General features: G+C 38.1%; 1 protein-coding gene across 5 annotated transcripts in view; it reads left to right on the top strand.

Moving 5' to 3' along the window:
• Positions 1 to 23,077, top strand: part of cadm2a (cell adhesion molecule 2a) — a 511,389-nt gene that overhangs the window by 482,693 nt on the left and 5,619 nt on the right. For 3 of the 5 annotated variants that reach the window (XM_079861624.1, XM_079861625.1, XM_079861627.1), the window contains 5 exons: positions 2,538 to 2,699; positions 3,772 to 3,862; positions 5,140 to 5,318; positions 9,003 to 9,113; positions 20,279 to 20,398. In XM_079861624.1, coding sequence (XP_079717750.1) covers positions 2,538 to 2,699; positions 3,772 to 3,862; positions 5,140 to 5,318; positions 9,003 to 9,113; positions 20,279 to 20,398 — 663 coding nt within the window. The remainder of the gene's footprint in view (positions 1 to 2,537; positions 2,700 to 3,771; positions 3,863 to 5,139; positions 5,319 to 9,002; positions 9,114 to 20,278; positions 20,399 to 23,077) is intronic. The other 2 variants (XM_079861628.1, XM_079861626.1) reach the window with 1 other exon arrangement.

Here is a 23,077-nt window from a genome sequence, read left to right on the forward strand (position 1 = left end):
TTTGAAGAAGGCGGTTGCAGCACACAAACCCAAGAATATTACTGAACTGGAGGCCATTGCTCATGAAGAATGGGCTAAGATTTCTCAGAAACTCTGCCAGAAGCTGGTGTCTGGTTATACATCTCATTTGCAGCAGGTCATAACAGCAAAAGGGTGTTCTACTAAGTACTAAAGATGCATGCTATGAAGGAGTTGAATAATTTTGAGACTGTAGAAGTCATTAAAAGTTGCATTTTCAATTGAATTGTTTGATTTGTTCATTGCAAACAGCTGAAAGTCTGTAAACTTTGCCGATAAACCTGATTTGCAATGGGGGATGAATAATTTTGATTACAACTGTACATCAAAATTGCCTATTATAAAATTGTTTGCTTGATGACAGTGTGAAGTAAATATTGTTCTATAAGCCTTTAACCAGAAAGCTGCATAATCATTACAACAGGGAGAATGATTTTCGTTATAATTCTCAACCGCAGCAAGGGGACTTTGCTTCCGCATTTCAGAAGACCACCACTTGCCACTGAGTTGTTCCAACTGTAAAATGCGCTTTAGTTGATCTAAAGAAACTTCTAAAGCATGCTGGGAATCTTCACTGGCTCTAACCATGGGGCGGAACAAACTATCCACATCTAATTGCTGAGAGTGTTTGTCAACTCTCAAATGAAAGTTGTCTTGCTCCGTTCACAGCCATACAAAGTGTTATTCATCTGAATGCTTGTATGAACAGACTAACAGTCTGTCTGTTTGTCAGTTGTATATCTGGAATAAACATTTACCCCCAACCTCGACTGTATCCCATAAGCATCCCAAAAAGAAAGAATACCCATAGAACTGTACCTTCCTCTCTCTCTCTCTCTCTGTGTGTGTGTGTGTGTGTGTGTGTGTGTGTGTGTGTGTGTGTGTGTGTGTGTGTGTGTGTGTGTGTGTGTGTGTGTGTGTGTGTGTGTGTGTGTGTGTGTGTATTCAGGTTTCTAAATGATATCTTCTGCATGCTCAAATGCTCCTGAGCGGGTGGCGACACCCCCAGAGGAAGCTGATTGACAGCTTGGCAGTGATAGCAGGACTGATGCTGGGAGTAGAGAAAGTGAGGGGGAGCAAATGGAAAGAGAGAAAGAATAAGATGATTCATATAGACAAGAATTGTGTGGATTTGTACTTACGGTTGGACCTAAATCTGAAGGTTTTGGAAGGAGTGAAGTCTTTTGTGATTTTGTCTTTAAATCCACAAACACAAATCAACAAAACTAGGTAGATCATGCATCCTGTGTTGTTTTGATCCTATGTTTTGAAATCTTTAAAAATGTTCTATATAGATTTTGATTCCAAATATGATGTATGATGTTTAAAGTTAGGTAGAACCAAGTTTTTCTGTTAAATACATGACACATGTGGCAGTGGAACAGAAAAAAACCACAAGGTCTATATACATACATTTTTAAAAAGTTGAACTACTTATAACTTGAGCTGCACGTTTTCTAGAAAGACGTGCCATGCGCAAGATGCGAATACAATGGTCAAACACATTCCTCTAGCGCATGTTTACGCAGAAAAACAATGGAAAAATGGAGTGCAAAAATGTGTTCTTTGTGAACATCCCCTAAGAGTGTTGAAATTACAGCATCGCTGTAAAATCTTGTGATTCAATGAGCAAGATCTGATTTTAGATTCTCTTTGGTTTTGCATAAAATGATTATGTTCTGTGGTCCTTACATTTATTTGAACAACTATTTGACAATAGTGAATTTACAATATCTAATTTACACTCTTAAAGATGTAATAATATCCTTTTGATGAGAAATTTGGAGTATTTGTTAAGCTTATTGAGATGCAGTGGATTAATTGCCCTGGATTTGTATTGTCAGTGCTACTACACAGCGACGTATGCAGCATAAGCCTATAAACGCAGAAGTCATTATCACACTGAAGCAAACAAAACAAAACACAATCTGTTGTTCAACTAATGGAGTTTTCAGGAGAAAATAAGGGGAGCTGTTTTGCTCTGATAAATGTCTCGTGTGCAACACTATACGTCAGCACTAATTCTATAGAAGAAAATGTAGGCTAATTTAATTAACGTTCAATGAGGATTTACTTTTTTAAACAGATGAAATAAACCTGTCACAATTGCAAAAGAAATCCTGCTTGATTTGCCATGAGAGTTCAGCTCAGTCAAATGCAGAAAAACAAGAATTGGATCAATATTTTCAACTTTGACAGAGTCAGATAAGAGTTAAAGTTTTACTTTCACCAGTTTTATCCAGTTTTGGATGTGAGAAAAGATAGAGGCAGGATTCAAGAGCATTCCAAACACAGTGATGTGCGTCAGTGGGTGGAAATAATGAATGCAACTCAACTCTGTCTTCACAAAACTGAAGTTTTCTATTGAAACGTAAAGTCTTAAAAAAAGAGTGGTGCATCTTTCTGAACCCCTGTGTTCCAAAGTACTTCAAGTTCTCACTGTAACTCTGACTGTAATGTATGTGAAGCTCTAAAACACGTTTCATCTTTGTTATGCTGTTCATATCCACTTCTCTCAGGTGCCAAAGAGGTGAATGCCAGTGGCAAGACATTCACAGTGAAGAGTTCCCTACGGCTCCAGGTGGACCGGCAGGATGACGGTGTGGCCTACACTTGTAGAGTGGACCATGTGGCCCTGACTGCCACCCACGAAGACACTACGCAGGTCTTGGAGGTCCACTGTGAGTATGGCTGGGTCCCAACTCAAGCCAGCGTCCCATGATGCTCACATCCATGTTCCTTACTATAAAACATAAACCTTCAAGGGTTAGTTCACCAAGAAAAGAAAATTCTGTAATCATTTACTCACCTTCATGTCGTTTCAAACCCGTAAGACTTTCGTTCATCTTTGGAACACAAATGAAGATGAATTAAATCTGAGAGATTTCTGTCCCTCCATTTACAGTCTATGCAACTACCACTTTGATGCTTCAAAAAGTTAATAAAGAGATAATCCACATGAATCGAGCAGTTTAGTCCAAATTTTCTGAAGATACACAATCGCTTTATTTGACTAACAAATTTAATTTAGGTTTTTATTCAAATGTAAACATTGATCAGCGAACATAAACAAAAGCTCAACCGTATTTGCTTGACGCGCGAAAACGAACCTCACTGGTTCTTGCGAAAGTTCAGACGTGCTGCGTACGACGAGAATGAACCTCATTGGTTCTCACACATCAAGCAAGCATGCTTGAGCTTCCGTTTACCACAACTGATGTGTGAGTTGATGAATGTTTATATGTGACTAAAAGCCTAAATTAAAGAGGGTGAGTAAATGATGACCCCATAAAAATGCTTAATGAGTGCAATTTTCTGTCTCATGTTGACATTTCTATTGAAACAGGAAGTTTGGACTAGACATATTAAAGGTATAATTTATTTAGCCAAATGAGAAAGACTTTTTTTTTTTTTTTTTTTTTTTTTGACTTTTAGGAGTAAAATTGTATCTCAGCTAAAAGACGTACTAATAGACGTTCATTTGGGTGTTAACTAAATAAAGTTGCAACTTTTAAAACTAGATATATGGTGTATAAAGCAAAAACTATGCACAGTGATTATAGAAAAATGTCATTTACCAGTTAGAGTTTCTCTTTGAAGCTTTGACATTTAATCAATCTAGTGAGACAGTGGAGCATTTGAGCCTGAGTAACGTCACATCACTTACCTTTTGATCTCCATAGAGTGTCATTCCTCCTCTTAGATGCTGTCTGAAACAATATTTCTTTGTTCGTCTCTCTATCTCTGTTATAGATGCTCCCATTGTAAACATCATACACTCCGAAACCCTCCCACAGGAGGGGCAGTACCTGAAACTGGAATGTGTACCTCAAGGAAACCCCTCGTAAGCATCCGCAATTTATCAGCATCTCGCTGAATTATAATGTTTGCAAAGAGCTTTGGGAAGATCTTCTGCACCAAGGAGAAATTGCCCTGTGGGCAGGCCTACAGCTAGCAGCTTATAACCACATGCTTGCATTAATGTGATGACTCATAAATTTGAACAGCTATGAATAAATAACCATAAATTCACATGGAAAACAACATTAAGAAGCTCTTATCTGTTGGTACAAGTGAAGCTAAAATAACTTTATATAATATCTCCAAAAAAAAGGGGTGACAAATCTTTGATAAACTTTGATAATACAGATAGCTTAGAACTGTTCTATGTTTGAAACTGAAGTTGAAAACTGTAAAACTCTCTCTATGATTTGTGCATTCTCAAAGCCATTGCTGTAACTTTGTGGTGGTGTTTTCCATTGATTGTAGCATTAAAGGGGTCATGTCATAAGGAATCCAATTTCCCTTGATCTTTTGAGATCAAGAAGAGGAGATCTTTTGAGAAAAGTCTTCATTGTATTACTAACTTTCAGAACTCAAAAACTTTTCCACTTAAAGGAATAGTTCACCCAAAAATGAAAACTCTCAAAACTCAACTGTCATTATTTACTCACCTTCAAGTTGTTCCAAACCTGTATACATTTATTTGTTCTGTTGGACACAAAGGAAGATATTTTGAAGAATGTGGGAAACTGAACAGTTCTGGGGCACCATTGACTTCCATAGTATGTCTTTTTTTCATTCTATGGAAGTCATGGAAGTCAGTGACCCAAAGCACCCTGGTTACAAACTTTCTTCAAAATATCTTCCTTTGTGTTCAGCAGAACAAAGAAATGCATACAGGTTTGGAACAACTTGAAGGTGAGTAAATAATGACCGAATTTTTGGGTGAACTATCTCTTTAAGCTGCAAAAATAGCCTTTTCTGTATTTCCATATACTGTATTCCGATATCAGACAAACACATTTGAATACATGCAAACACATGACCACTCATATTTACGTAAAGAACGCCTTTTTGGTGTTCAAATACTCAGTCACTGTGATGTAAGAATGAGGAACGAGAATAGATAATATTATGTCTGCCAAACCTTGTGTTGTTTCTGGCTGTGTGTAGCATCTACAGCTCTGTAGATCCTAAAGTGCAAAATGTTGTTATCAAAGGATGGGAAATAAATAATAAACTATAATAAATAATAAAATAAAATAAAAAATGTCATTAAATTATAAAAAAGCTATAATAATGCCTTTTATTAGAAGCTAAATGTCAGTGTTTCACCAGGCCAGACCCTGTACTCTGGACTAAAGACGGAGGAGAGCTGCCAGACCTGGACCATATGTTTGTCGAAGGAAGAGAACTCACCTTCACGTCACTGAACAAAACAGATAACGGCACCTACCGCTGTGAAGCCACCAATCACCTCGGCACCAGTCATGCTGAATATAAGCTGGTTATTTATGGTGAGTGACAGAGTAACATCTGAGAAACATGTAAAGCAAGCACAGCCCTTGCAGAAAGCATCTGCATCGCTAATCAAACCTACGTTTCTACCCTGCTAGTAACTGTCATTTTTATAGTGAAGCACTTGAAAGCTGCAATGCCTTGAAATGATTGCTGGCTTGATAGATCAACCATATCTAGCTTAAAGGGATTGTTCAGCCAAAAATGAAAATTCATAATTTACTCATTTACTCACCCTAATGTTTTTCCAAACTTTTTATTGTGCAGAACACAAAAGGAGATATTTTCAAAAATGTCAGTTGTTTTTGTTCATATTATGGAAATCAATAGAACCCCAAACTTTTTGTCGCCGTATCTGATGTAGTCCTTGTATAAGTTAGTTTTGATTTGATTTGAAAGTGAATTAAGACTTAAATTTCAATCCGTTCGTCATTCAGAATTATTGTATTGCTTCAGAAGACTTCATACAAGTCGTATGGATTCGTTTCACATTGCCTGTATGACGTTTATTGAACTTTTATAATATGGGCAAAAGCTATGAGTAAATGATGATAGAATTTTCAATTTTGACTGAAATATTCCTTTAATTTAGTGATAATCTTTCAAAGACGTATGATCACCTCTGCATCATAAATATTGCACAAAAGAAGTGTACATATGCAGCAACCCACTTTTCTCTGTCGTTCTCTGACTTCACTTAAGAGAATGAGTTTCACACACTTAGCATGACAGTAAAGCATGATGGGTCTCGATACAGCCTGAGGTTCAGAGGCTACACTGCGTCCACATCTGCCATCTCTTTCATCAGAGGCAGCTGTGCGGAAACGCTCACAGGCTAAGAACGGATATGACTGTGAGCATCAAGCGGAAGAGTCTCTCCTGCCTTCTTGACACTAAACCCCTCCAGCCCGGAAAATTCCTCCTCAGGCTCTCCATTTGAGAAGTTACTTTTCTCTCACTTTCTCCTTCTACCTCGGCTTTTGTATCCTCCCACGGGCCATCTTAAGAAGATTTAATTAGCCGTTATGGTGCAGTGTAGGGGTCCAGTCAGTGGCTCATTGAAATGTCAGGACACTATAACAACAAGGAGAACCAAAGCTTTTAATGATGTTGATACTATAAAACTGACACCTTCTCTGTAGGAATAAAAAGCTAATTGGGTGTCACAAATATAAAGCACCATGTCTGAATTCATTACTGTCTTTTTAAATGGCAAAACATGATGCCATCCTTCCATCAGTGATTAGCACAGAACCCGGAGCAATATAATGGTCACTGTCCTTCATCAGATCACCTATCTTGTATTGTGCCAATTCCAAATGCAATATTACCTGTTCAATATGCAGCCGAATGCTTGATATTCCAGGCAGAGGGCTGCCATGTCAGTGGGGTACTTGAGAGGTAGGTATAGTCAATATTATTATTCAAATCTCACCCTTAATTAAAATTGGGCCATGACATTTAAATAAGATATTAGAGCAGGCCAATAGTATCTAGACTGTTTGAACAGGTTTGAACACTTTAATAATTCTCTATATCCCCTAACTAAAAAAGCCAAGAGCCAAAAGCTCATGATTTGCTATTTCCATAAGCTGTACTTTTAAAATTAGTGCAATTTTTGTTATAAAATTCAGGTTTTTTAAGGTGAATTTCTGCAGTACTAGCTCATCAAACAGAAAATAATAATGAATGTTTTTTAAAAGTTTCCCAAACACTTCCACTATCTATCATTGGTTGTTTAATCAAATAGCCACTCCCCAAACTCACCCCATTGGTTGATTTAGTGTTGGAATGATCAAATAAACAAAGCAAAGTTTTGAAAGCAACAGAGACTATATGAAGAGTTCAGATGCAAAAGCTTCTAAGTGCCATCTGAAATTTTTCATTTTTTGAAATTTTGAAATTTACGTGTAGTCTCTGTTTTTTTAACATCCAAAACATCACTCAAGCACTTCAACCATACAGAGAAATGCTTACAATCCTGTCATCTGTGAGTCGTTATTTTTCTAGTAATAGAATCTTGTGCCAAATGACTTGCTCTTGAGAAATTATCAGCTGCTGTGTGTATGTGTTAAAGCTGAACATGTACCTAGCAGATCATTTCACAAGAGCAAGTAATTTTGCACCGGATTTTATTATTAGAATGATAATAATATCTCAATATCTTTTCACATTTCTCTGTATTGTTGAAGTGTTTCTCCATATCCCTGGGCAGGAATATACTGTTATGTGCTAATTAACTTTCAGAGGGAAAAATCTTTTGTTTGTTCGTTATTAAATGCATTATAAATAATGTTCTTTGGAAACAAAGACAAACTTTATCTGATCATTTTCAAAAAGGCAAAAGCAAAAGGCAAATAAGGCAAAACCTTTACTATTGCTCTTACTTAGAGCTAAGCTTTTGTTGATATTCCTAACTTATACATATGAACAAACCCTTTTCAATACTGAAAGAATTAAAGTTTGATGTGCAAGTCTTCCTGCACCATTTATGCAACAAATGTAAATGATACATGTGTGATTGGACAATAAACCAGCTGAAACAAATCTCATAGGAAGCCAATAAGCAATGACAATGCTCTAACACTCATGATACCTTGGCAACAGCCTAGCAATGCCTTGAGTTTCACATGGCTCAACATCACTTACATTTTCCTCCAAAAATGCACAAGTCTAGCCATGAGCTGCTGTTAACTAATCTCTGCCTTGGAACCTGTGCACTGTCTAATTTATAGTTAGCCAGAGCTGGTGGCTGCTGTGCAATTTTGAGCTACTGGATCAGTTAGATTACTCTGCTTGTCTGCTTGAGTCCATTAGTATGAAGGCAGACTGGTGATTTAGCTTATCAACTTGAGCCCAAAACTCCTCTCCTGTCCTTATCACTGCACTAAATATGCCTTATGCATGCATAACGGCTTGCCAGCATTACACTGATTGTTGAACCTGTCGCATTCAAGAGGCTTAAATGATACCTGCTGTTTTAAAAGCATAAATCACTCAACTTCAACTGCACCTTGAAATTATATAAGATTATGAGTGAACTTTGCTTTTGCATTTTAGCCTGGCCCCCTTTACTATATATATATATATATATATATATATATATATATATATATATATATATATATATATATATATATATATATATATATATATATATGCTGTATACAGATACAGATAGGTATAGTATACAGACAGATTTAGTGGAATCTGCTCTTTTTCCATTTTTAAAGATGCTCTAATATTGAGCTCTAAGCTGCCTTGATATAAGGATATATTATTAGGAACAAAAGGCTTGTTACGGTGATTGCTTTTGATATCACATCAAATATTGATGCTTTTCTCTTTTCTATCATTTTTGTGAGCAAAACTGTCATTTTGCTATCATCTAGAATGGCTTGATATATTCTACACAAACCAAACCCATTATCCATAAACATCATAAAGAAAGACATACATTTCTGGAATGTTCTGTACATTTTTTCAATAGTTTATTCATGTGTGCATTGTTAAATTAAACCCATTCAGTTTTTATTTGCATTTTGTCAGCATACAACTATTGTTTCATTTGCTCCATTGTTATGGTAATGTTGTCTTCCCCCTTGTCATTGTTGTTTTGTCTTTTGTCGTCCCTTTCTGTTTACATGTTTGTTGTCATTGTTTTTTTGTTGCGTATATGACAGATGCCCCCACCACACCGTCACCATCCACAACCTCCCCTGCACCCACCCTCCCAGACACTACAGGTCCCTTAGACTCCAAGAATCTCAATTCTGCTGTCACCGGTAACAGAGGTACTGTACAACCCCACTGCCCTTCCTCCTCATCCTCCTCACGCACTTCCCTCTCCATGCCTATATCTCTCTTTCTTCTCCCCAAGCTGGTTTCCTCTGACTCGAGTCTGCAGCTCCAAGGACATCTGGAGAGAAGTGTTTTTGTACCCTGCAGTCTCTCTGCACCTTTGTGTGTCCTCGCTTAGTTCGTATCTCTTCCATTCACTATTCACTTGTGTTCTAACTGAATAGCATCTCAACTGTGACAGTGTGAGCCTTTATGTGTCTTTATCTTTTTTCAACCCATCTTATTAAAGGAGAACTCCGGGCAATTTTTAAGTTAATCTTGATCGTTAGACCTTTGTGAGTACTGTCTATAGAAAAAAAACCCGAACCGGATTGGTGCTTGCAACACGGAGCTGCTACAGCTAATGCCCAGAGCTCCCACTCAGCTAAAACGGCAGTTATGGGGGCATATACATAAAGAGTGTCTTTGTGCCTCTTAACAGACACAAAATGCAATTAAAATGTCTGTCCAACATGAACAGGGCCCTTACATGACAACAAGATGCGTTTAGCAACTAAGCCATTGTTTAAATTCACCTAAATAGTGTTTTAGACGGCTAGCTGTAGTCTCGCGCTGAAGTCCCGTGTACTCACAAAGGTCTAACGATCAAGATTAACTTAAAAATTGCCCGGAGTTCTCCTTTAAAGGTATGAATCAACAAAACAATACAAAATGTTTCATTGTTTATTCATGCTAGTGTCGTTTCAAACCTGTATGCTGTTATTTTTTTTCCATTGAACACAAAAGGAGAATTTAAGAATCTTTACATAAATTCCCCTTTGCTTAAGCTCTTAAAAAAGTTGTTTAGACTCCAGTACATATAAGCCTGGTTTCACCTTGGTAAAGCAAAATACCAATCAGGGCTTGATGCTTACTTTTTTCCCAAGAAGCACATGTGAAAAGTTGAAACATTTAGGAGAGCAATTAAAAACTTTAAGGGTGCAGTAAATAATTATCAAATAGAATAACTGATATAAACAGATACTAGTACAATACTAGTAAAATCTATACAGTATATTGAATAATATGTTAAATAATGTTTTGCCGGCTGCTCAATCAAAAATATACAGCTGTCATACAGCCGTCTACCACATAATATAATACAAACATAAAGTAAACATTGTCGTAATTCATCAGCTGTAGAATCTATTGGCATAAACACATGGTATTAATTGCTTTTAACTGCTCTAAACCACAAGACTGTAGAATACATTTTGATTTGAAACATACAGTGCTACTGCTCGCATTTATTTGATGAAATCATAGCCTTTTGAAGTTTAATCACATTAGGCCGTATCATGATTGACGTTTTTTTATTCCCAAATTTAAGCCCTCTTAAAATAATAATTCAGACATTTGATATACCATTTAAGATATTTAAGACTTTTTTGTGACCTGCGGGTTCTTTTGCACACATGCTCCTAAATACATTTTACAGTTTACACACATCTATTTTTAGTCGCAAATGTGAGTTTTGAGCCTTGCCATTGGTTCTTACATGTCGTATATCACAATGTCAAACAGCATATGGGTTTGGGACAAGTTTTGGGGGTGAGTAAATGGTCACCTCAACTATCCTCTACCCTGGAGTTTGTGCATCTTTAGAGGATCTGGACAACGGTTCCCATCAGTTAAGTACCTAGACAGCAAGCCTGGAGGCATATACCAAGTGTTCTTTAGATCCTAGCCGTGAATGTCCGGTCTCAGGGGTATCAGGGTCTGTTTTGTTTCTTGTTTATGAATGCTTCAGCTAAATATAGACAGTGTGATTTATAAGGTGAAAATAAAAAAAATTCGCAATCCCCCTGGACTCTACAAAGGGTCGTTTGAATGTCTACCTATTTTTGTGCCACTTGTGAGGGGTACAGCCCTGTTGGTGCAACTTTGAGGGAAGTTTTTGCACAAAAACTAAATGGCTGTGTTTGTACTGTATCACGATAGCATCACCGTTCCATTCTTCAGAGAGGCTTACTTGGTTAAATTTGAGGATTATTTGAACTAAACATGGGATTTTGTAGAAGATTAAAGTTTATCCTGCATCTGTATGTTATCAGCAGGCTGACTATTCCTAAGGATATCCAAGTTATATGCCAGGTTCTGCTGGAATTATCCTTTAACTGCATTGTGTTTACAACCAGAGTCGACGACAATGGAATCAGTTATTTGTGAAAAAATACCACACATACGTATGCCTTCCGTCGAAGCGAATTTTTCTCCGAGCTTGTAATGCTGAACGTCTGCAGTGTTAACAGATCTTATTTCTCTAAATGCATTAGCAGCTCATTCTCCTTTCTGCGATCAATGGGGGCGTACCAGCGGCGAATTTCTGGCCTCATCGTTCTGCCGGGCTTAATGGGAATAATAACTCTTCCTCAAAGAAACACAGGGCCCTGACGATGCCATCAGTGCGCCTCCCGTCCCTGTTAAATCTGCCAAATGCGTTTTTGTGGCTTGCAAATTAGCTCTGACCTTATGAAGCTGAAAGGTTGAATAAAGTACTGGGGATGCTGAGAATTTTAAAATATTTACAGCTCACTTTTCATAATCAGCATGAAAGCGCCCTGCCGTAGACCCTTGCGCTATTATTGTCCCACTGAGACACTTTTACAGGGATAATGATTGGTCATGCCTTTTGTCTTTGGACAGGGAGAGGAAAGTGCAGAAATTTATCTGTTTTAGGGAGGGTCTGGGTTTAGGTTCATTAGCCAAGGGAGGACAACAAAGCGCAGCAGTTTTGCAAAATTATTACAAAACTTTTTAAACTTGTCCAGCGTCTGCCAAGAATTATCCGGCTTAATTGGATTTAACTCCAGGACATAAACAGAGAAGGGTCTATCGTGGAAGTGCTGAAGTTTTTGAAGCTTTGAAATATGTTGGCTTGAAAAAAAACCCAATTATTTCGAATTATGTCCTATTATTTCCGCTGTAGGTTACTGTGGATTCCTCCAAGACCCTTTGTCAAAGGAGACACGTTATACATGGAAACGACTAGCCTCCTGCAAGGAGTCTCTCAGTGTGGAGTGGAACATATGTTTCTTGAAGCGTTGACCAGAAGCCTAGCAATTACTCAACATGGCCACACCGCAGGAGCATAATGGGCCGACGTGGGCCTGTCAGTTGTGGCCTGGATACTGCCTCGTTCATGGGCTGTAGTCCCAGTAAGAAGCAAACAAATGAGCAATCCTCAGAGAATCATTTGCAAGTTCTAACACTTTGTTCCTGGTCTGCAAGCAATGCGTGCCGCCTTGGAAAGCTTTGTTCATCCAATTAGTGCTTTATGAGAAGTCTAGAGCCATGTTTTAGATGCTTGAGTTATTTCTTCAAGTCATGTGAACACTTGGAGCTACGTTTGTGTGAATCGCAAGACGAGGGTTATCACGATTCAGCGCGATTAAAATTACCGAGGAGCCCTGATGATTTTCATGACTTTTTATAGACTGTGCCAGTGAAAAATGTTGCATGGCATACAACATTAAACCTAATACAGTTTAAGAGAACTAGGGGGAAAAAAAACAAAATTTATTTATATTGTTCCTTAATGCGTTTGACATCCCATGTATACGAGATTGAAAGGATTGTGTTTTCGTTTGGTTAGCAAAAAGCAAAAAAATGTGCACAAGCCTGTAATTTTGTGATTGAAGCAAAGTGATGGAGAGATATTACAGTATATTGTAACTTTTTTTCCTAACAAAAGAAAATTGAAAAAGGGACTAAGAACAAGAAGTATTTTAGTGCAATGTAGGTTTGCAAATATCAACAGTTTGGTTATATTTTTTCTGAAATTTGTATGAATTTTGCCAGATAATCTCAAATATGTTGCCGCAATAATTAGCACAACAAAATAATTTTATGATTGTGTGATCATCACCGTTATGTGTGATGGCAAAGTGTACACATCCAGGGGTGCAGCAACAATCTGAAATGTAGGAGGGACCTAATCAGCTTGGATCATTAATATTAGTTAGGTGACTTAACATTTGTCCTTGCTAAATAGCAGGAAAGTGACCGCTGTAGTAAATTACCACTTACACAGAGGCTTTGCTTGATCTTAAAGTCTTTAAATTGTAGGTGGCTGCAATTTTCTTTCTTAGCACAGCAGCAAAACTCTTAAAATATCATTTTCATTTCCTAAAAAGAGGAGGGGGCACACTTTGAAATATCTAAAAGCGTTATAATATTTGCAGTGCTCCTGGGTACAATCCATCTCTTCAGTTTCACAGACATTACTTATCCTGTCTCACTTGACGATAATCATTACAGACAATTACTTTAGAGACATATATCCAGAAAACGAATCCCAAATAGGGTTTTAGAAGTGTAGAGTGAGGATTTCATCTTGGAAATCATTCATCCTGCTGCTTATTCTCAATAGAAGGATTAAAATGATTTTGAACTTCATATCAATGAACATCTTAGACTTATGGATTTGAACTCCAAGAAAGGTGTGTTCCAGGATGAAAAAGCTTTTCCTCAGAGGGGCTGCCAGAGAACACCAGCAAAAAAAAGAAAGAAAACGTCTCTGTTTAAATGGATAAGTCAAAGTTTCAGCTGTTTCAGCTGCCGTGTCCCTGGAGGGTCAGTTAAATATTGAGACTGGAGTCCTGAGCGCCCTCCTTTCTCTCCTTTCTGAAAATGACACAACACAGGAGGAATTAAAATGTAATACAAAGGTCTTTTTCCTCGGTCACGCGGCACGGTTATTGATGATCTGTCACATTAAGTCATGTCGAGGGAAGACTTATGGTAACAATTTAAAATATAACAGGAAAGGAAAAAAGAAAAATCATTAAACTCTGCCACCGAATATGAATTACGAATAAGACTCTCTTCATTCATTTAGTTTCCGTGGAAAGGAGACACTTTAAGTAATCCTCTGGAAGCCTTGAGCTGCTTTAATTTGCCGAAATAACCACTCTCGCCATTTCCCAGCATTCACTGCAGATCAAGTTTGAAGCATGACAGCCTAATTATGAATGTTACAGTGTAAAGTCTCCAAATCATTCAGTATCTTGTCTGCTCGTGCCTCTCGGTGGAGAACACCTGTATTTGTTTTCTTTTTCACCCTATTTGGGTTCAATCATTGTGTCTCTCTCCAGACTCACTTTTTCAAGCACAGTTAGAAGCTGTAATTTGTTTTGAAAATCTAATTAAACCGTGCTGACCAACTCAGCGGTCACCTTTGCCCCCGTTTGGCTTTAGATCAACTCTCAAGAGCATCCTGTATGTAAATCAGCCCTCTAAAGATTCACGGGTCATTTAAGTGGCTGCTGTGCTGGGCAAAGGGATGTGAAAGATGGACAACGAGCATTTAGCCTTTTTTTTCCTTTCTGCGTGGATGGAGAATGGATGGAATGGTTGATTTGGATGTTTAATGTTTAACGTTTATTTCCTAGATTGGGCCCCCATGAGGGCCACAACTCGAATACAACAGCCTCCATTTCTTCCTGGTAAAAAATTTCCATTAGACACAATTGTCAAATGTTCTATCCCAGAAGAAAATGGGGAATAGTTATATTAAACAGTGCATTAAGCCATTATTCATCTTTATTTATTTAGGCAGAGACCTCTAATATAATTTAATTGGCTGGCTGCCAGTGTTATGAAGGAAGTGAGCATGTACATGCAGGAAAAGAACAAGAACTATTGGATCTTTAAGTCTGAGGCAGAATATTCATATGCCCTCCCAGAAAAAAAGACACTGTCCATTAACTGGGAAATCAGCCAAAGCTATGCTTTTAGATTGTTTAAGAGACTGTAAAATTCTCATGAAATACTTATAGGATGTTTTATTGACCTGTTTGGCTTGTGGGTCCCAAGAAGGCCTATAATACCTAGAGAAAGTCAACCATTAGCATTCCCATTCATCTCAATGGCAGTTTTTCAGCTCATGTAGCTTTTTGAAGGGTCATAAATGGATAAAAATTACCCACAGAACAAGCAAAAAACGTATCCAAATTATCATATAGAGTAAAGTACTTTTACCGTGAGATATGTCAACATTGATCCTCTGTTTCTGATAGAACATGTGCAAACCTCCAAATTTAAACGTTTATTTACATTTATTTTATATGCATTTCTGTATGCAAAAATAATCACTGTTACTTTCCCGCCTCTGTTTGCCTTCGGTTTTTTAAACAGATAACCTCACACCACAGGTGGAGTCAATGTACTAATAAATGGCTTATAGTCATCACTGCATATTAATGGTGCAGTATGTAATATTGAGAGATTGCGTTGAAATGGATACTGCAGTTCAAATTCAAAATATTAGAGAGAAAACAAAATATTGTTTCCCCCGCCCCCTCCTCCTCAGACTCAACGCTCACGCGGGGTTGCCAGATTGAGAACACACAAAAGGAGCAAGTGCAATTGACAGTAAAAGCCGAGGAGACTTACATCGTAAGTTGATGAGTTGATTTATCCGTGTTTTAATATGCCTCTGGTCATTGAGATTTTTGGATGGATGACGAGGCTTTTTAGTCGGGTAGAATCTGTGATCTCTGACCTAGTTTGTTTGCTGGCTTCCCTGGCTACAATACGCTGTGTTTTCCGCCAACTGGCAACCCGGGATGTCAAAATACTGTCGGGTAAATTGGCAATGTGCGGAATCACACAGACCAAAACAAATACAAACATTCTGACAAGGAACGCACATTTCAAAGTAGCATAACTGGCTGTAGTATTGTTTTTTTAGCATTTTTCCTAAATATATGAAAACATATTATTGTATGTTTATGCTTTAGTATACAGTACCTTTAAATTAAATATAGGACAAAACTATGTAACAAAAATGTAGTACATCACCTTTCAATATATACTGTATAAAACTTTGCATATATTGTATAAAAAATGTGCATATATAAAATAAAACAAAATTCAAATGTTTAAGCAAAATAAGTAATCCTTTATTCTGAGCCTTAAATTTGTAAATAATCCAAATGTGGAAGTTTGCAGATGTTCTCAGACACTAAGGACTAATGTTGATGTATCTCATTGTAAACAGCTTAATATCCAACCGAGTTTCTAATCAAGTCTAATGAGCTCACACTTAAACTCATAATTTGGTTAATAACACCATCTTTCCATTCCACTGCATTTTACAATTTATGCGTAATTTGGTTTGCTTCTGGTTGATTGTGGTGGAACATTTGAATCCAAGAGTCAGAGCAAATCATGCATACAGCAATCAAATCATAAATGCCATTGAATAGCTTGTGCTGGATTTTCATATTAGGTGATTTATTGGGAGGTTTCCGTTCAATTGGCTTTCCGCATAGACTCGTGCTTTGAATGAGGGCGGTGTTTTGATGTTACAATTCTTTCGGTAGGCCAACCATCTTTCTGCACCTTTCAATTTGGAAGCACATCAGTACTTGCCCTGTAAATGTTCATTTCCAGTGTTCGATTGTACCATGAAGGTGAAGCTTTCCAGTTCAGCACTTTCTCTGTCGCTGTCCTTCAATAGCCCACCGATGTAAAGAAGATCACCGAAGCGTTGACGTTCGCTTTCCTACATTTTACATCCAGCCCACACTCACAGTCGCCATTTAAGGCATTTATACAAATATCAAGATTACCGTAACAATAATCTCCTAGACAGCATGTGCCGGTCTCCCGAATTAGCATGTGGAGTTAATGGTAACGCTCACCTTGAAATGTCATCCTGACAAGAGCGCAACATGACCACCCCTGCTGCTCCTGCCCCCCCGAGGCCTCTTCGTAACCCCCTACCACGTGGGTTTGTTAAAAGAGTGCTTCCTGCATGTTTTTCCTCTGAAACAGTTTTCTTTAAGAATTCATGTGACCGCAGGGGTTCACACACTGGGTGCTGTTGTCGTTCTCCGCATTGTTTAGCCACAGCCGGACTGAAAGCCTCTTCTCAGATGTGCCGCTGTTGAGTTTATATCCCACACCATCAGAGCGGTGTGGTTTCACTGCCGTTAATTTGTTACATTTGCCAGAGCTACACAATGCAGGGGCCAGGCAAAGGAATTTTGAATATTAAAATAGGAATGTGTGTGCTGTGCTTCAATATTAAATCATAAGGGAAGGACTGTCGCAGTCCTTATTAAAAGATAATGTGTGCTGGGGGAGAGGAAACATATCACTTCTCTGCTGGTGGATCTCGCTACTTTAAGCGCTATGTTGGGCATGTCTATGGACAAACACTCCGATGAGTTCAATTTGTGTGCACAAGGAAAGAAAATGAGAAACTGACATAAAAAGAAGAGCAGGGTAAAATAATAAGGGGATTGAGGAGGAATATAAAGCATGAACTGAAGGAAGTAAAAACAAAAGATGAGTTGGAAAGTACGTATCCAAACAGTTTTAATTGTACATATTTATATGATGAACATTTCCTCATATTTTTGACCCTAGTGGAATAAAAATGCCTTTTTATAATTATGTTTACATGACTTAATAAAAATATGGGGTTTGCTTCAAATTAGATGGTGGTTAAAATGTATACAATTTAAATTTGTGGTGTTTTTCCACCCTTTTTTTTCAGTAGTCATCCTATATATATTGTATTCGTGTATGTTTATTAAAAAAAAATTGTGGTATATATATATATATATATATATATATATATATATATATATATATATATATATATATATATATATATATATATATGTATATATATATATATATATATATACATACCACAATTTTTAGAAATATATATATATATATATATAATATACATATATTTATGTGTGTGTGTGTGTGTGTGTATATATATATATATATATATATACTGTATATATACACACACACACACACACACACACACACACACACACACACACACAGTGGCTATTTTTTGGGGAATTTGCTGTGTTTTTCAGCCTCTTTCAATATTTATACTGTTATTGTAAATATAATATGTATACTTTTGTATTTAGTTACAAAAAGGGATACTACAAGAAACACGTTGCATAATACAAACCTTAACATTTTGCAGCCTGAAAATTACATTTTAAGTAAAAGTAACAAAGTGAATTGATCCTAAAGGATATTGATCATATTTTTTTAAGCATTTAAAAAATGGGGGGGGGGGGGGGGGTGAAATAGTGAAATACCTTCACTTTACCATAAATGATTTATTACAAAAGTAAAAGAAAGTCATTGTTAGAAAGTTATTGACTAATGAGATGAACTATGTAACTCTCTAACTGTAGAAATTATCCTTAATATAGTTAGGGTAACACTTTACAATAAGGTTTTAATGTATTAAATAACATGAACTAACCATGAGCAATACATGTGTTACTTTATTTGTTAACCTTTGTTAAAGTTAGTTAATAAAAAATACAATCGTGCATTGTTCGCCCATGTTACTTAACAGTGCATTAACTAATGCTTACAAATACAACTTTAGATTTTTTTAATTATGTATTAGTACATTACGAAATGAACATCAACAAAGATTAATAAATGTAGAAGTGCAGTTCATTATTAGTTAACTAATGTAGTTAATTAATGTTAACTAATGAAACCTTATTGTAATAGCATAGTTAGAGATTACCAGGCCTCTCACAGTATCAATGGACTCGCCCTAGGACAGCACTCAGCATGGCAACCCCACGCTGAGCGTTGATAAAAATAGAGCGAGGACAGAGAAGGGCTAATTATCACAACACCAAGAGATGTACTTGAGATTCACAGTCTAATGTTCAGGGACAAAGGTGTCTGAGCACTTACCAGTACAGAGATTTAGAATGGCATTGCCAAGCATTTGTTTTGTTACTTTGTTACTTTTCTCCTAGTTAGACAGGTGTTAGCGATTTCACTCATTTTGGTAGCAAAGGGTAAAAAGCTGAGTCCGTTTGATAGCCGAACGCTGAAGTCACACACACCTGTGGTGAAATACTTTTTGGGACTTAAGTTTGATTTATTGATGTCATAAAAATTGAGAGAGTTTAATACCACAGCCTTTCACTGTTGGAAATTCAGAAACATGTGCTGTCAGATACGAGTAGCCGCTCCACATTTCATATTTCAGCGAGCTGCTAAAAGGGTGATAGAGATCTGCTCATATTTTGTGTTTTTATTGTGATTGATTGTCACGGGGAAGTCAGATGCAGCTTGTAGGTTTTATACTCCTCTTGTAAACACAACAAAGAGAAGAAATGCTATTATTGAGAGAGAGACTGTGAGATGTCAATCAGAGGGATGGAGTCGACGCGCCCAGCCGATGTCGATCCGAGGTGGGATTCTCCATTACTGAAATGGACTGTTTGAATGGCTCTCTGGCCCTGAGTTTATCCCGGCTTTGTGCGGCTGATACAGTAATTGCAGGCAGTGATTAGGAAGCTCCCGCAGCACAAAGCACAGCCCGGATTAAACGCACACACTGGGGCAGATGCAACGCATGCTGTCAATTATAATATACCACTCCAAATGGCACTAAGCGGGGAAATAATAAAGAACCACAGCTCACAGAGAGAAAGGAGATGGGCCCATCTTTTAAATTAACAATACGCTCGAGTTTCGAGAGCGTTTTCTGGTCGGGATGAAATGAAGTCGCCCACAATTTGAACAGCAGGTCTTGTCTTCTACAACTACACTACACTACAATTTACACTACACCCTTAAAAAAGAAGGTTCTTTATTTAGCATTGATGGTTTTTAACCTTTAACATCCATGGAAACTTTTCGATGAACAGGTTGTTCTATTAGAGTGGAAAAGGGTTCTTTATAATATTCAAATGTTCTTCACACTAAGGAACGACTCATCACTTCTGGGAAGACGTTCCACTGGGAGATTTGCTCCTGGAGCATCAGTGACCCCGTTGAAAGGACTTTTGACCATGCAGTGTATTTTTGTTAGTTACGAGCAGCTGATGACAGACTGGAAAACACTGTGTGTTTGTTATGGCTCATGTCTTCCTCTTTACTTTCATTCTGTGCATGCATAAAACCCTGTCCAACCCCCATATGGCTCGATCTGTCGGTTCAGAGACTTTAAACTCCTTGAGCAGACAGGAGAGGGCTGAAGCTTTAGTCCAAACTATCTGTTGTCAACCTTCTGATATTTTGAAAGTTAAAAGTATGAATAAATGAGAAAGGTTACCAACAATGCTTTCTCCTCCTCTCTCTCTCTCACACACAGATCCTAATGCCCAGAAAAATGTGCCAGATCACGCTCTAATCGGAGGAGTAGTCGCTGTTGTCGTTTTCGCAACTTTGTGCTTAATTATTGTATTGGGACGCTACCTGGCACGGCATAAAGGTACGTTTTTCCTTTTTCTGTCTGTAAAATCTAGATACAGTGATACTCAAAAATGCATAATCTACAGTGGGCTTCAAATGTCTGAGACCTTAACAGTTTTAGTCATTTGAATCATTTAAAATAAAGGAAATGTAAAATTAAAGGGTTAGTTCACCCAAAAATTTATATTATCCCATTATTGACTCACCCTCAAGCCTTCCTATGTGTATATGACTTTCTTCTTTCGAACACAAACAGAGTCATATTAAACAATATCCTGACTTTTCCAAGCTTTATAATAGGAGTGAATAGTACTTGAGATTTCTGAAGCCCAAAAATTCCATATTTATAACTTTATAAACTAGAATCTGGCTTCTGTACGCGAGTCAAGTTCCGGCCGAAGAGTGAACTCTGACCCGACCCATGAAGTATTGATGAACACGGAAGGGCAGAGGAAAGCAAAACAGAACACCGGTCACGAATTAGAAGTCTAAAATGAGAATTCTTAAAGAGAAATGTCAGAGAAACTTGAGTTTGTTGCCCAGCCCTATTTGTTTGATCCGTGAGAGGCGTCTACTCTCAGCTAAGCTTAAGCCACTCCTACATACTACAGTGCATCCAGAAAGTATTCACAGCGCTTCACTTTTTCCACATTTTCTGTTAAAGCCTTATTCCAAAATGGATTCAATTCTTTATTTTCCTCAAAATTCTACAAACAATACCCCATAATGACAACGTGAAAGAAGTTTGTTTAAAATCTCATGTACATGTATTTGCTCAATACTTTGTTGAAGCACATTTGGCACCAATTACAGCCTCAAGTCTTTTTGAGTATGATGCTACAAGCTTGGCACACCTATTTTTGGTCAGTTTCTAACATTCTTCTTTGCAGAACCTCTCAAGCTCCATCAAGTTGGATGGGGAGCGTCGGTGCACAGCCATTTTCAGATCTCTCCAGAGATGTTCAATCGGGTTCAAGTCTGGGCTCTGGCTAGGCCACTCAATGACATTCACAATGAGTTGTCCCGTAGCCACTCCTTTGTTATCTTTGCTGTGTGCTTGACTGGGCCACTCAAGGACATTCACAGAGTTGTCCCGTAGCCACTCCTTTGTTATCTTTGCTGTGTGCTAAGGGTCGTTGTCCTGTTGGAAGATGAACCGTCGCCCCAGTCTGAGTTCCAGAGCGCTCTGGAGCAGGTTTTCATCAAGGATGTCTCTGTACATTGCTGCATTCATCTTTCTCTCGATCCTGACGAGTCTCCCAGTTCCTGCCGCTGAAAAACATCCCCACAGCATGATGCTGTGACCACCATGCTTCACTGTAGGGATGGTATTGGACAGGTGAAGAGCGGTGCCTGGTTTCCTTCAGACACGACGCTTGCCATTCAGGCCAAAGAGTTCAATCTTTGTTTCATCAAGAGTTCAATCTTTGTTTCATCTTTGTTGATTTTTTTTTTCTCATGGTCTGAGAGTCCTTCAGGAGCCTTTTGGCAAACTCCAGGTGGGCTGTCATGTGCTTTTTACTGAGGAGTGGCTTCTGTCTGGCCACTCTACCATACAGCCCTGATTGGTGGAGTGCTGCAGAGATGGTTGTTCTCCTCTCTCCACAGAGAAACCCTGGAGCTCTGTCAGAGTGACCATCAGGTTCTTGGTCACCTCTCTGACTAAGGCCCTTCTCCCCCGATTGCTCAGTTTGGCCAGGTGGCCAGCTTTAAGAAGAGTCCTGGTGGTTCCAAACTTCTTCCATTTACGGATGATGGAGGCCACTGTGCTCATTGGGACCTTTAATGCTGCCGAAATTATTCTGTACCCTTCCCCAGATCTGTGCCTCGATACAATCCTGTCTCGGAGGTCTACAGACAAATCCTTGGACTTCATGGCTTGGTGTGTGCTCTGACATGCACTGTTAACTGTGGGACCTTAGGCTACGTTTACACGTGGCCGGCTATTTTCATAAACGGACATTTCACCCCTCTCCGTTTTCAAAAATAACATTGTGCACACCTGTCAGTTTTCAGAAAAGTGTTAGTTTACACGAACCTGTGTATATGCCGTCAAGAGCAGTGTAACGAGAAGCTCAAGCTCACGTTAGCCAATCAGAATCCCGAAAATAGTCGCATACTGTGACGTCGGCTCCCTAAAACTCAGTTGTTCTCAGTTAACATGCAAACGTGTAAACAAAGTTTTCCAAAATCTCCACTCTGGCTGGAGTTTTTAGAAAGATTCGTTTTCAGACGCGAATTCTCCGTTTGCGTGTAAACGAAGGGCACAAACGAAGGGAAATGTCTCAGTTTTTCAAAATAACCATGTACGTGTAAACAGGGCCTTATATAGACAGGTGTGTGCCTTTGCAAATCATGTCCAATCAACTGAATTTACCACAGGTGGACTCCAATCAAGTAGTAGAAACATCTCAAGGATGATCAGTGGAAACAGGATGCACCTGAGCTCAATTTTGAGTGTCACCGCAAAGGCTGTGAATACTTATGTACATGTGATTTTTTTCGTTTTTTATTTTTAATAAATTTGCAACGATTTTAAACAAACTTCTTTCATGTTGTCATTATGAGGTATTGTTTGTAGAATTTTGAGGAGAATAAAGAATTTAATCCATTTTGGAATAAGGCTGTAACATAACAAAATGTGGATAAAGTGAAGCGCTGTGAATACTTTCCGGATGCACTGTACATCATGCGACGC

This window comes from Squalius cephalus (genome assembly GCF_949319135.1).
Source record: "Squalius cephalus genome assembly, chromosome: 24".
Lineage (NCBI taxonomy): Eukaryota > Metazoa > Chordata > Actinopteri > Cypriniformes > Leuciscidae > Squalius > Squalius cephalus.